The sequence below is a fragment of the Corella eumyota genome, chromosome 7 (assembly GCF_963082875.1).
Source record: "Corella eumyota chromosome 7, kaCorEumy4.1, whole genome shotgun sequence".
NCBI classification, from domain to species: domain Eukaryota; kingdom Metazoa; phylum Chordata; class Ascidiacea; order Phlebobranchia; family Corellidae; genus Corella; species Corella eumyota.
In genome coordinates this window covers 9182007-9195785 of record NC_137496.1, presented here as the reverse complement: position 1 = coordinate 9195785, position 13779 = coordinate 9182007, and the positions used below count along the sequence as shown (strand labels likewise).

Below are 13779 nucleotides of genomic sequence, written 5' to 3'. Positions count from 1 at the left end.
TAGAGTAGAAGTGTAATACAAACTTTTGTAGATCAAATTAAACTTTTTATTTAACAAAATATCCAATTTTTCAAATAGCTCTGTGGCCCACCGCAAAATATCTTATGGCCCACAGGTTGAAAACCACTGGTCTGTCTATACATTAGGAAGAAAAATATGAGCGACCGACCTTTACTCGATCAATAGAAATACGATCAATTTTACCATTATATTCAATAGTAAAGTATTTAAGAGCACGATTTAATTAACGATAGGGTCCTCTGTAGTTAGGAGAATCGTCACGCACGTAAATATTGGTAGATTTTTAAGCTCGGGGTCAATATAAGTGGGTCGCGGTGCGACTTGAGTTTCTGTAGCCTTTAAGTTTGATAAAAACTTTATCAGTTTATTGGCATACTCTGATTTATTTATAGTCTCATCATAATGGTCATTAGTAACAAGGTTACCAGGTACGCGTAAGCTGGTACCATACACTAGTTGTGCACTAGAAGTTTGTAAGTCTTCTTTTAAAGTTGAGCGTAGCCCTAAGAGTACCCATGGTGAGTTTTCATACCATTTATATGGATCAGAATGCGCGCGTAGCGCTGCTTTTAATGTTCGGTGAACGCGTTTGCATAAACCGTTTTGATGCGGTGAGTAAGCAAAAGTTGTGTCATGCGGAATGTTTAAGTAATCTGTAAATTGCCTAAAGGCATCTGAGACAAAAACGATCGGTCATAATTTTGCCTCGATCGGTCATAATTTTCTGTGGACATCCAAAGTGGGCAATATAATTAAGTGCAAATGCATTAATAATTGTCGTTACAGTCACATCTTTTATTGGTATAACTTCAATCCAGCCGGTAAATCTGTCTTTGAAAGTTAGACAGTATCTAAATTCTTCACTTATTGGCATGGGTCCTATTATATCTAAGCTCACTTGGGCAAAGCGTTCAAAATTGGATTAAGGGTGAAGTGGTATGACGTGTAACTTTAGAACGTTGGCATGGTAAACAAGTACGACAGTAGGTTCTAATTGCTGAGTTCATGCATGGCCAAACGAAATGTTGTCTTATTAATTTACGAGTTGGTTTTGCTGCAGGGTGCGAGAGATTGTGATATAAATTGAAAATGTGACGTCGCATTTTCTTGGGAACGAAAGGTCTGAGTTCGTTGGTTGAAATATCACACATAAGAATAACTCCTTTACTTTAACTCTCTCTAATGTTGTAACTCACCATCTGCTTTTTGTAACTCTACTAGCATATTAAAATCTACGTTTGGTTTAACGTACGTTATTAAATTTAAGTCAGTGTTGCGAGAAAGAGCATCGCAAATAACATTAGATTCGCCAGTAACATGTCTAAAATCACACTTGTATTGTGATACGAAAGCCAAATATCGGGCATGTTTGGAATTGTAATGGTTATGAACTGCGTTAATTGCTAAAATTAAGCTTTTGTGGTCTGTTTCTATATGAAAAATACGGCCATGTAGAAACTATTCAAAGTGTTTTTTACTGCCCAATAAAGTCCAGTTATCTCAAGGTCGGAAGCTGAATAATGTCTTTGCTCCATTCAAAAAGCTTTGCTGTAGTAGGCTTAAGGTTGATCCCATTCCATGTTTTAAAGCGTCTACGACAAGTTTTGTTTCCGCATTGTGAATTGGGAATTCGAGTAGGCATTGTTTACTTAACAGTTTCTTTGATTTTATTCCTGTCCATTGCAATATGGCTTGTTTGCCGCGTTTACAGTTGATTAATTCGTATAAAGGTTTAACTTCCATTGCGAGTTTGGGTAAAAATTTACGGTAAAATTGTAACATTCCCAAATAGCGTCGAATTCCTCGTTGGGTGGCCGGTTTGGGGTATTCTGATATTGCTTTAACTTTTTCTGGATTTGGTTAAATTCCGTGTTGGTTTATTAAGTGACAAAGACAATTTTACACTTGTCTAAGGGTACGTTCGTGCGTAGGCACGTCCTTTAAAAAAATGATGATGTCATCCATGTATACAAAAATGTTCTTAATTCCACGTAAAACGTGAAACATAAATTTCACAAATGACGTTGCACTGTTTGATAATCCGAAGGGTAAAACTAAATATTCATAGCTCATGATATTTGTTTTGATAAAGGTTTTGTGGATGTCGTCTGGATGTATTCCAACGTTGTAATACGCTGAAGCTAAATCTAATTGTGTGAAAATTGTCATTTCCATGAAGATCTGATGTAAAATCATAAATATTGGGTATTGTGAAAGAGTCGCGTTTGGTTACTCGATTTAAAGCCCTGTAATCACAAACAAGTCGAATGGATTTGTCCTTTTTTTCTACTAAGTGTAAAGAGCTTGAGTAATTTGACGTAGATAGTTGTTCTTCGACTATTTTGTAGTTTTCAGAGGATAGTCGTCTTGCTTTGCAATCTGGTAATGATGTTTCAGTATCAATTCTATGTTGAAAGCCATGTGAAAGGTGACCTTTTTTAAATCCTTTGCCTAATAATCCTGAATAGTCGTTGACTATTTCTCCAAAGTATTTGGGTAAATCTGGTTGGGGTTTGCTTGTTAGCACGTTAATTGATTCGTCAGAATCAGTGATCGAGGCTTCCGGACCCTCGATACACTTCTCCGGTAAGTTTTCTTCAGAATCAGCAACCGAGTTTTGCAAAGTCTCGATATACTATTTCGAGATAGTTTGTATTTCAGAAACGGGAATCTGGTTGGTTTCACGGGCTGAAGTCGTTGATTCGGTGTTCACGTAAGATGACGTCATGGCCATTGACGGGGTCATCGTAGGGCAATTAAGGCCGGTGCTAAGGCTATTAGGGCCCGCTTTAGTAACATGTTTGCAGCAATAAAGGCCAAATTTATCAAGGCAATTAGGGGCTGATTTATTAAGGCAATTAAGGCCTGATTTGTTAAGGCAATTAAGGCCTGTCTTGTTAGGGCAATTAAGGCCATCTAACGAATTTTTAGCAGACGTATTAGGGGGTACTGAGCGCTACTTGACGTTACAGTCGAAAACTGGCCAAGGCATTGTGTACCACTAAATAAAGTGACAGGTGGCTTTACCTCGTTTGTCGGCGAATGTGTTAGTTTAAGTTTATTCTCGGCGGGCCGGAGGTGCTTGGGTATGCGGTGGAATAATTTGTTTGTTTTCGGGGTCCTATTTCTACCATTTTTAATTTTTCGGTCACAGCTGCCAGTTTCTCTGCGACTAACTCGTTTATGACATCTTGGTTTACCGGGGTTCTACTAGAGTTTTGGGTTAGGTTATGCTGAAAAGACATCATACTTACTGTCAACCATATTTTCCAATTCCTCAAGCGACTGATTTTCCTGACTTTTTAACACGATAGCAATTTGAGGTGTCGGAAAATTCTAACAGTTCTGGGTATGCAAAAAAAGATGGGTTAATACTTGGCGTGATCCAACATTTGGCGTGGAAAATCTACTTCTAGTGGGACTCATAACATTTTTATATATTAGCATTGAAAGGTTATCATTTGAAGATGAAAATGTGCCAAAAGGTGTATCTATATTCTGTTAAAAGTTTGAAGCAAGTTTAGTGTATCTAGAACTGAGAGGTGTTGTTTGCATGGACATGTTATATTTATTTGACTGTGTTGGACTTGGGTAAACTGACAGTAATGTGGAAAGTGTATCAACGTATGACGCTGATGCCATATTACTCATTGCAACGTAACGTTTTGCCGCAAAACTATTTTTCAATCACAGTTCGCTGCCTCGCTGTCTAAATCGCTCTTGCCCGGCTCGGAAAAATACTGTATTGGGTCAGTATCTAGTTTAACTTTACGGGCACTCTTCTTGCCAAAAAACTGGTTCATGATTGACTCGTATAATAAATCACAAAATACGCGCAAATAGCAACCGCTGGGACAACTTAATAAAATGCCGTACCTAACGTAACACACAAAAAACCTTAACCTGAAAAAACATTAACCCCAAATTCGGAAAATTACGTATCCTAAACAGTCTCCTACTGACACGGACGTGGTCATCATTTGTAGAAAAAGTTGTTCGGGTTGATCGTTTATTGGGATATATTCCGATGGGAATTATATCTTTGATAAAAATCCGACTATTTTGTATTGTTTAACCTTCTAAGTTAATAATAGGTTTGACTCCGTTTGCTGTTAAGCAACTTAGTAAAAATGACTGACGAAGTCCAATATTGAGCAACACACCAGAATAACCTTGTACGTCGTATATTTTACAGGCAAGAAATACTTCTCATTAACTCTGATAATACGTTGGTGAGTCAATACGCAAAAACACAATAGAATAAAGATTAATTATGAATTGTTACAGAATAAAATATTATTTCTTCACACCGGTATGACGTAGTGTGCCTCTTTCGATATAACACGTGATTTCATGCTAGGATAATGTCCGAATAATCCCACACCCCCCCTAAACTTTTAAAAAGCAGTTTCTTTGACCACTAAAATGCCAGGGCACTTAATCTTTGAAATACCTGGGTCTTTAACCACTTGAATGGCAATTTCTTTTACCACTTCATTGCCAGGGCCATAAACCACTAAAATACCAGGGCACCTAACCTCTGGAATGCCCTGGCTTGGAACTACTTGAATGCTAGGGCTCGTAACTTGTGGAATGCAAGGATCCTTAACCTTATAAAATGGTCCTTCATCTACTGGAATGCCATGCTTTTTAACCTTTGGAATTCCTGGGCCGTTAACTACTAACATGCCAAAGTTTCTAACCATAAAAATCCTGGGGCCTTTACCCACCCAAATGCCAGGGGCCCCAACTTCTAGAATGCAAGGATCCTTCTTAACCTTATGGAATGCCAGGTTCTTTAACTACTGAATGCCAGGGCTTTTAGCCTTTAAATATGCCAGAGCCTTTAACTACTAAAATGCCAAAGTTCCTAACCACTGAAATGCCCTTTTTCAACCATAAACTTCAAAAAAATTTTTACTTTTACACAACTTAAAAAAAAGGAAAGGCCTGTATAATGTAGAAAGTACTAGCTTGTTTACCCTCACTACGTTAGCTTAGTACTTTCTAAGCCACAAGTCAAGGAAACGTTGTGCAGTAGTTTGATTCACAGTAGAGATTGCATGGCAATATTTTATTAAATCTGTTGTGATGCTTCCAATGATAAATTGTGCCTCGGCCTGTTGAAACCTTTCTAGGAGTTGAGCAGTCCAAAACGTTGGCAATTTTATTGTCACCGTATTTTGTTGTGGTGGTTCTTTATTTTCTAAACCTTTTAAATTTTTTATTTACTACTTAAATTTTATTTTAAAGCGTCAAGGTCAGGTCACCAATGAAGCAAACCAGAAGCAGTATGTATTACTTTTTAAAATAATTTAATTGCGATTTAAACCAAAGTTTTAATAGCAAAAAAGGATACAAACAGTAATTAACGCGTGTCTCTGGACCTTAGCAATTTACGTGAATAAAATAGGTACGTTATTAAGGCCTGTAAACAAGCAGCATTATACTCGTTTGATTACATAGTCTTTTATTTTATTTCCACTATTTTTTTGTTTATTTAAACCTCTTAGTGTTTTTGAACTTGTTTACCATTGTTATTTATGCCACATGTTTAATTTTTGAGCCTTTTATTGCACTTGAATAAAATACTTAAGGATGATCTTAACACTACAAATAATTTTACCGAAATCTAATTGGCGTAAAACAAGTTACACTAAATCTGGACAATCCAGACGGTTTTGATTTTGCTGGCATTCCCACAAAAATATCTTAAAAGCTACAAAAACTTTTTAAAAAATGTTTACTTATTCATGCACGAATTTACTGCAACTCTGTTTGTGCAGGGCAATCTTTTTTGTTTTAGTCTCATAAGACCACTGAATTGATTTATTTATTTAATGGGTAAGTCATACAAAACCTGAATGATTAACGATCAATTAAACAACCCATGAATGCAAAATACTAAAAAAATTTATGATATAAAATTGAACATTTAAGCATTTGTTTATATAAACATGCATTTAGTTGTACATGGCTACATTTTTAAGGTTTCAAAAAACCCATTTTGCAATCATTTTCGATTAATCCGTTTTACTAGGCATTGTTTTTTTGTTAATTATTGCTAATTGTAGTTTCTGATATGTTAAATTATTTTTTATGAGCCAAGCTAAAACGTTCAAGTGCAATGTTAAGGCTTTTCTAAAAGAAATAGCTTTTTCAAATTGTTGGAATTCTTTTTTTTCTAACAGCTTTTGTAAACATGTCTAAAAAAATACTTTATTTTAAAGATACATTAAACAAAATCGATTAAAAAAATTAAAAACTTGCACTAACGTATACAGTTTTAATGCTGCAGGTTGTTTAGGCTAACCGTTATAATAAATTGCAAGCATGTTTTTTAAAAATAAAACCTCACTTCAAGTTCTGTACGTTTTTTGTTGTAGATGATTCTTTATGCGCACAACTTTCTAAAAAATATTTTCATAAAGCTAGAAGTTTTGCATATGAATTCTGCTCTCCCGTTCAATTAAGCAATCGAATAAAACATGTTGAGTTGGAAATGGCTACATACTCTTCCGCTTATATTGAGGATTTAGATTCAGTTGATCATTATAATACTAGAGATGAACAATTAAACAGAATGTCCAAGTTAGCTGAACCTCAACATCACCTAGGAAAAAAAATTAAAATACCTGATTTATTTGACTTTGCAACTCAAAATGCTATTGATGAAGCTAACCGAAATTTTAATATTCAAACTGAAAATAAAACCGAACGAAAGGACTCAGTTAAAAAAAAAGAAAACTTTTTTAGGAAAAATTGTAAAACTGTGGCATTGGTAGGGCAACCAGGCATTGGAAAATCAACCTTAACTAAAATGCTGGTACAGGAAATTATATCCGATAACAGCTCTTTTCTTCAGAATATTAAATACACTTTCTGCATTAAACTTCGAGCAGTCGATTTTCAGGAAAAAATGTCATTATTTAGATTTCTTATTACTTACTCAGCTATTGATTGGGATAAACCAGAAAATACTGATGAAGAATCATTCAATTGTGTAAAAACCGGTTCTAACGTGATACTTATCTTTGATGGATTAGATCTAACGTGATACTTATCTTTGATGGATTAAGCAGACTGTACTACTTTGTGGAAGGAACCTAAAATTTCAGTTTCTACGTTTTGTTTTCCTGAGGAATTTATACAAAACATATTTCTTGGAAAGTTACTTCCTGATGCCTTTAAGCTTATAACATCCCGACCAAGGCAAATGTACGAATGGCATCATACTTGCAGACCAAATTTTGTGGTAAAATTACTTGGTTTTAACAAGGAAGCACAAGCAAACATTTGCACCCAAATATGCGAGAAAAACTCATCTAAAGTCTTACAGTACTTAAAGGATCATCTGGATATTGATGCTTATAATTATGTTCCTGTTAATTGCATTTTATCCATGCATGCAATAAATGAAGCGATTTTATCGCAGACTGATATTAACTTAAAAACTAGAACAAGTGTTATGTTTACTTCTTTAATGCATTATATGAGGTCAGATCATTTTCATGGCAACACTGAAAATGCCAAGAACGGATTCAGAAGTTTAGCTCATTTAGCATGGAATGGATTTGAGAGGAAAAAAATTATTTTTGAACAAACTGACATAGATATTGCTGGAATTTCTAAGGAAATGCATCAAACTTTTCTTGACACATTTGTTAATGATTCGTCAAACATGAAGGTCAAGATTTTAGAAGGAGACAAACGGAGCAATTTTAGTCATCTCACCTGGCAGGAACTTTTTGCTGCTATGTATTTATTTCTATGGGCAAGTCAAATTAAATTCAAAGAATGTGTTGGTAATTTTTCTTCCAAGTCAATGGGAAGTAGTTACTCAATTTCTTTTTGGATTTTACAGTTCCAAGAAATTATCTGAATTTCAATTTTGTTCTTTAACAGTTTGCAAGAAAAAACAGACAGTGTTAAAATCTTATGCCAGTGATTTATGTCAAAAACTTAATTTTAATTTATCCAAACTGGAAAATGATGTTGTAGCTGATATACTAGTCACACTAAGCAGTTATTTGTACGAAGCAGAAGATAATGATCTTAACCAAACTATTTTAGGTTTTTTACCAGACAACTTAAAGTTTTATTTTAACAAAACTTTGTTGGCGACTGACTTTATCCATCTTAGCTATTTTTTTGAACAAGTAAGAAAACCTCTTTCCATATTTATGCTGTTTAAACAGATAGATGATCAATCCCCACTGTTTAGTTTTATAGCTGGATTAAAATTTAAGGTATGTAGTATTACCATTTTTTTATTTATTAATTTACATTAAATATTTTTATGTTTAAAAGATAACATAAAAAAGCAAGGATTTAAAAATCCTAAAATGTGGCGAACTTGTATATCATTATTAAATAAGTTTGTTAAAAAGTGAACAAATTGAAACAACTGAAAATTTATAAATTTTTTAAATTGCGTCAAGGTTTAATTAAATTGTAAAATTGTTTATGTTGTTAGTACTATTATTAACTTGGTATATATTTTTGTGTATCAATGTTGTTTTAGATAAAGTTGAACTTGTTTAACAACAAAATTGGAAACAAGGGAGCCAAGGCACTTAGTGAAGTTTTAAACAAATTCACAGCCCTCGAAATTCAGAATTGTGACATCACAAATGAAGGGGGATTGGCAATTGCTAAAGGTTGTTCAGAATTAACTACTCCAGTGAGTAAAAATATTATTGCATAATTTTTAAATTATACTTGAAAATGCCCTAGATTTAATAACACATTTATAATAATAAATTAATAGTTAAACAAAGTTGATTTTAGCATAAATTAGTTGACATATTATAATTAGTTTAATAATGAATATTTTAAAAAAGTAGAGGTTAATTAAGTTTTAATGGCTTAATTGCGTTACATTTTTAATTATAAAAATATAATTTATCAACTTGGTAAATTAAAAATATATTTTTGTTAGTTCATTTAAAGTTGTTTTAATTTTGTAAAAAATGCAACAGTCCTTTTAGAATAATCATTTTGTTGTTTATAAAAAATAGTTTATTTATCAAAAAGTATGAAACTAAAAGATTAGCTGCAGCAACTAGAGGTTAATTTTGTGGCATCTCAAATCTTTTCGATTACAAAAAAAAGCTATTTTACTACTAAGTTAAAATTTGTCAATTTTATGGATTATAAAATTTATAATTTTTTTTTCTTAATTTTGTCTTATAAAATTACACCGATTAGTCACAACTTAATCAACATTTAAAAAAAATTTAAAATATATTTTAGAACCTGAATAAGAACCCTGAGCCACTTGTACATATCTTAAGTTTCTTATAGAATGCCTGGCATTAAGTATAATACCTTTGGGTTTTTACAAATACCCTTAACCCAATAAATTTGGTCTATTAAAAATATTTTGAGTTTTTAAAAATACCCTGGCTTCTTACAAGTGGGCTGATTTTGTTTTAACTCGTGCATTTCATATATACCCTATTAGTATAATTATACCTTAAGTATTTTTATTTCCTTCTATCTGCCCCTTACTTACTTTTTGTTTTTTAAATTTTTATTATAAATATCCCAGGTCTCGAAAAGACAAGCCTTTATTTTACCTGGTTTAAGTACCTTAGGTCACTTAAGAGTGCCCCTGCTCTCTTTCAAACATTCTGATTCTATTTTTAAATCCTCAAGCGTTTTATTTTTAAGTCAACTTTCGCTGGGCATTTTATTAAATCGATAGACTTTTTTTGTTATAAAACCACTCTGGCTTTCTATAAAATGTAGATTTTTAATGGTAAGGTTCTTCCTTTTTTATACTTATGTATACCTATTTCAGACTACTTAAGGGCCAGTTTTTCTGTTTCCTTTTTTTAAGCATGAAAAATTATGAAGAACTAAATTGTAACAATGGTTACAAAATAAAAATAAATATGAAGAATATAATAAATCTATTTGGCAAACTGGTTGGTAATACTTTAGCATTTCAGGTTGTTTAAAGTTAAATAAATTAAAAACAAGAAAATTTAAAAAAAAATTTTAAAGTGAAAGTTAGTGAGAGTTTCTACACCAAATCCAAATAAGGCATATGTAGTTTGTGGTATCGCAATGTTTTCTCAAGGATTTAATATATTGTCGAGTTATTAACAACAGGGCCGTTAAACACTAAAAAATAATTATAAACTAGTAAAATCTTAACATTTTAACTGATATATTTTTCTAATTAAATAGTTAAAAAAAATAAAAAACATAAAATTTTATTTTTACAATTATCAGATATATTTTTGTAAATATGTTTTTTATTTTTTATCGTTTTTTATTTTTTATCGAATTTTTAAGTTAATGGAATATTAATGTTGTTTAAGATAAAGTTGGGTTTATCAGGAAACAGAATTGGAAACAACGCAGCCAAAGCACTTAGTAAGGTTTTGAACAAACTTGAGGTACTTGATATTACAAGTTGTGACATCACAGAAGAAGGAGGATTGGCAATTGCTAAGGGTTGTTTTGAATTAACTACTCCTGTAAGTTGATTACTTGATTGATATTTGCAATTTTAGGAAGCAGTAGTTCCAAAGATAATTTGATAGAATTACAAAGTTTAATTTCAAAATAAATTAGTGGGTTTTATGGCTTTGAATATTTTATAACATCCCTAAGCCACAAGTTAATACATTCAGCTCTTTATAAGGAGCCTGCACCTTATATAATAACTCTTGGATTTTAATTTTCATAATGGAGCTTTTATGAATAAACCTTGCCTGTAATAGATATTGACAGGTTCTTATAAATAGCTTAAACTTTTATTAAATAAACTTCTTGAGTCTTTTATTAATACAAAATGTCACATTAACAATTGGTAAATAAATGTTAGTAATTTTTTTTGTTAAGAAATTTAACAAAGTAAAAAAACTATAAACCCAAAAAGTTAACATATTTTAGATAAAAAAGTTAGAGGTTGGCTCCAACAATCTTGGATATAAATGTGCTGTTGCTTTCTTATCATGTCTGCACAACATTCACCACCTAAATGCATGGAAGTGTGATTTTACTGAGGATGGAAAAAAACTATTGAAAGTAGCAAGAAAATCATTTCCAAATAAGAGACTGTAAGTAATGTTTACTTTAAAATGTTTTTAAACACATTGACAAGTATATATCCAAATATTTAAAAACATTGTTCTAAAATTTTTAATTGAAAATTTACCAAGTCTCTTGTGTAACTGTTTCCTTTTTTTTGAGTTATTTTTTATAAACTTTTTAATTTAGATTCTTTTTAGTTTTAGTGAAAAGCTGGGTTAACGACTGTGGTTGAATTTTTTGTTTTAAATAAAAAAAACACATTTTAATTGCTAATTAGTTTAAATATTAATTTGTTTCAATTTTTTAAGCTTTTCGCTGTTTTTATTTAGTGTGGTGGATTGAGGTTTCATTTCTTTTATATTCATTTAACAACAAAGGTAATCAACTCTGTTAATTTTAATTTATTTAAATATACAACTTAAATAAATAAAGTTAAAAACCTGTTACATATATTAATGAAATGCAAGTTTGTTGTTTTATCCCTTATTTACCTTAGCCTAAACTATTTGGCATATCAATTCAATATGCATAGAGAATACTTTAAAGGCTTTTTAAAAATCCTTTTTTAAATTTTTTAACATGATGTGATTTTAATTATAAAAAAAATACAAACTTATTTTATCTTGTATTAAATGTAAAATTGTATAGGAATTAATTGGTAACCTTTTTTGTTACTAGGCAATTAGGTAATAATGGTATTTAAATAAATTATCCTCTTAAAAACTGTAGATTTCTTATTATACTTAAATGGCTGTATAACACTTATTAAAAAACTTTAAATGACAGAATTAAAGTACAAGTAAACTTATAAAACTTATTTCTTACATTTTATTAGGTTGAGATGAAAATGGTTCTGAATATGTTATTGTCTTATCTTGATTAAATTTGTTTAAATTTTACCTAAATACATTTTAGCTTGGGTTCAGGGGGGTTAATTCCTGAGTTTTATATAGTGGAACAAAGTGTCATAAACACTACAACATATTTTTTGTATAACTCGATTATTGTCTCTTACGCGTATGTGTAATTTTATTTTTTTTAAGTTTTATTGCTTTTATATATAGCTTTTTATGATTTTTTGCATTGTTGGGCACTGGTAACCAATATAGTAACTTAATATATGGTAATTAAATATTCATTGTTAAGTTAAATTAAAAGGAATGTAATAAAGTTATTAATAACTGTTTTCTCAATAATATTTATTTAAACAATCGAAGAAATATTTTCTAAAAAAAACAGTAATTTATGTGTTGTACACATTATCACTTATTTGTAAAAATGAATCAACAAAGTTGTATTACCCGAAAATAAATATTAATGTTAAACAGTTTGGTGCCCACCTTAATTTTTTCATAACATTTTTCTTTAAACTTGTATTATTGCATTGTCAATATGTTTAAGTTGCTTGTTTTTATATTGCAAAAAATGATTTTATTTTTTTCCACTTTATGCCAAATATTTGTAGCCACTAATGAAAAACTTAAATGATCTGGCCAAAGTTAAGGTTGTTTATCAATGCTTAATAGTTAGATGCCCACCTTTGGTTTTTTGTTATATGGTCATATTTACCTGATGCTTATTAGTCTTAATAATGTAGATGTGTTTTTGTGCTTCTGTTATAAGCCCACATTTGGTTTTTCTAAAGTAGATGTGTTTTGTTTGCAAATACTTTATGCCAAATATTTGTAGCCACTAATAAAAAACTTAAATGATCTGGCCAAAGTTAAGGTTGTTTATCAATGCTTAATAGTTAGATGCCCACCTTTGGTTTTTTGTTATATGGTCATATTTACCTGATGCTTATTAGTCTTAATAATGTAGATGTGTTTTTGTGCTTCTGTTATAAGCCCACATTTGGTTTTTCTAAAGTAGATGTGTTTTGTTTGCAAATATTAAATAGTTTTATGGAAATTTAAATTTCTTGCCATATATTTACTACAAAGAAAATACTTATTGTACAGAAATTTAAGCAACATTTTTTTATACTGTTAAGAAGCATCAAGTCTATTCATATTTAAACGTTTGAGTATTTTAAATTTATTAAGTTTGTCATTATTGTTTCTAAAGATCAAATACATGAAAAATGTGACTGTTTTACTGAATTCAAGAGCAATAAAAAGGTTTTTATATGATGTTGGGGCACAGTTGTTGCAAGGTACATGAGTTGTATTTAAGTGTAACAGGCACTTATATCTGTTTGTAGATTGTAAATTATGTTTAACATAAAACTTGTCAATCTGCTAGCACAATTATAAGTTAAAAACAAACTATAAATTATTTTTTTCATGTCTAAAGAGCTTAGTATTACAGAATAACTTTTTAGTCTTGCTGTAAACCTATGTCACCTTACATTGTCGAAGAATATAGAGGTTTTTGATTATAAACACCTTTAAAAAAACATCTTTATTTAATATATTTTTGGTTAATACAATTTTGTCTTATGTTTAGTTTTTTGGGTGTGTAATAAAAAAATAGATAACAAGTGTATACTTAAAATGTATAAGGAACAACCTTATTTTATCTTTTTCTTGCCAAAAACATATTTTAACATCGACCACATGAACAACCGTGGTTGAAACAACATTTCTGGTTCTACATTAAATGCCGATAAGAAGTTCTTAGATAAATATGTTTGTAATAATGTATATGGGAAATGGTCAGCAGATAAAATTCGTAAAAATAATACATCAGGGTACGAATTAACGTTTA

At 30.9% G+C, this 13779-nt stretch overlaps 1 protein-coding gene across 1 annotated transcript; it reads left to right on the top strand.

Annotated features, from left to right (window-relative positions):
* The first annotated feature begins 8160 nt into the window (after positions 1-8160).
* On the top strand, positions 8161-13055 carry LOC145759349 (NACHT, LRR and PYD domains-containing protein 2-like). Its single transcript, XM_082573156.1, has 6 exons — positions 8161-8270; positions 8546-8704; positions 10353-10511; positions 10930-11096; positions 11400-11447; positions 11906-13055. Exons 1-5 carry the CDS (start codon positions 8205-8207, stop codon positions 11410-11412), a joined length of 564 nt encoding a protein of 187 aa, XP_082429282.1. The 5' UTR covers positions 8161-8204; the 3' UTR covers positions 11413-11447; positions 11906-13055.
* Positions 13056-13779: the final 724 nt, after the last annotated feature.

Bases quoted from the DNA above. Each gene is read 5' to 3' on its own strand.
- LOC145759349 (XM_082573156.1), top strand. From the start codon at position 8,205: ATGCTGTTTAAACAGATAGATGATCAATCCCCACTGTTTAGTTTTATA. The intron at 8,271-8,545 runs GTATGTAGTATT...ATGTTGTTTTAG, and splicing joins TAGCTGGATTAAAATTTAAG to ATAAAGTTGAACTTGTTTAA. The intron at 8,705-10,352 runs GTGAGTAAAAAT...ATGTTGTTTAAG, and splicing joins GTTCAGAATTAACTACTCCA to ATAAAGTTGGGTTTATCAGG.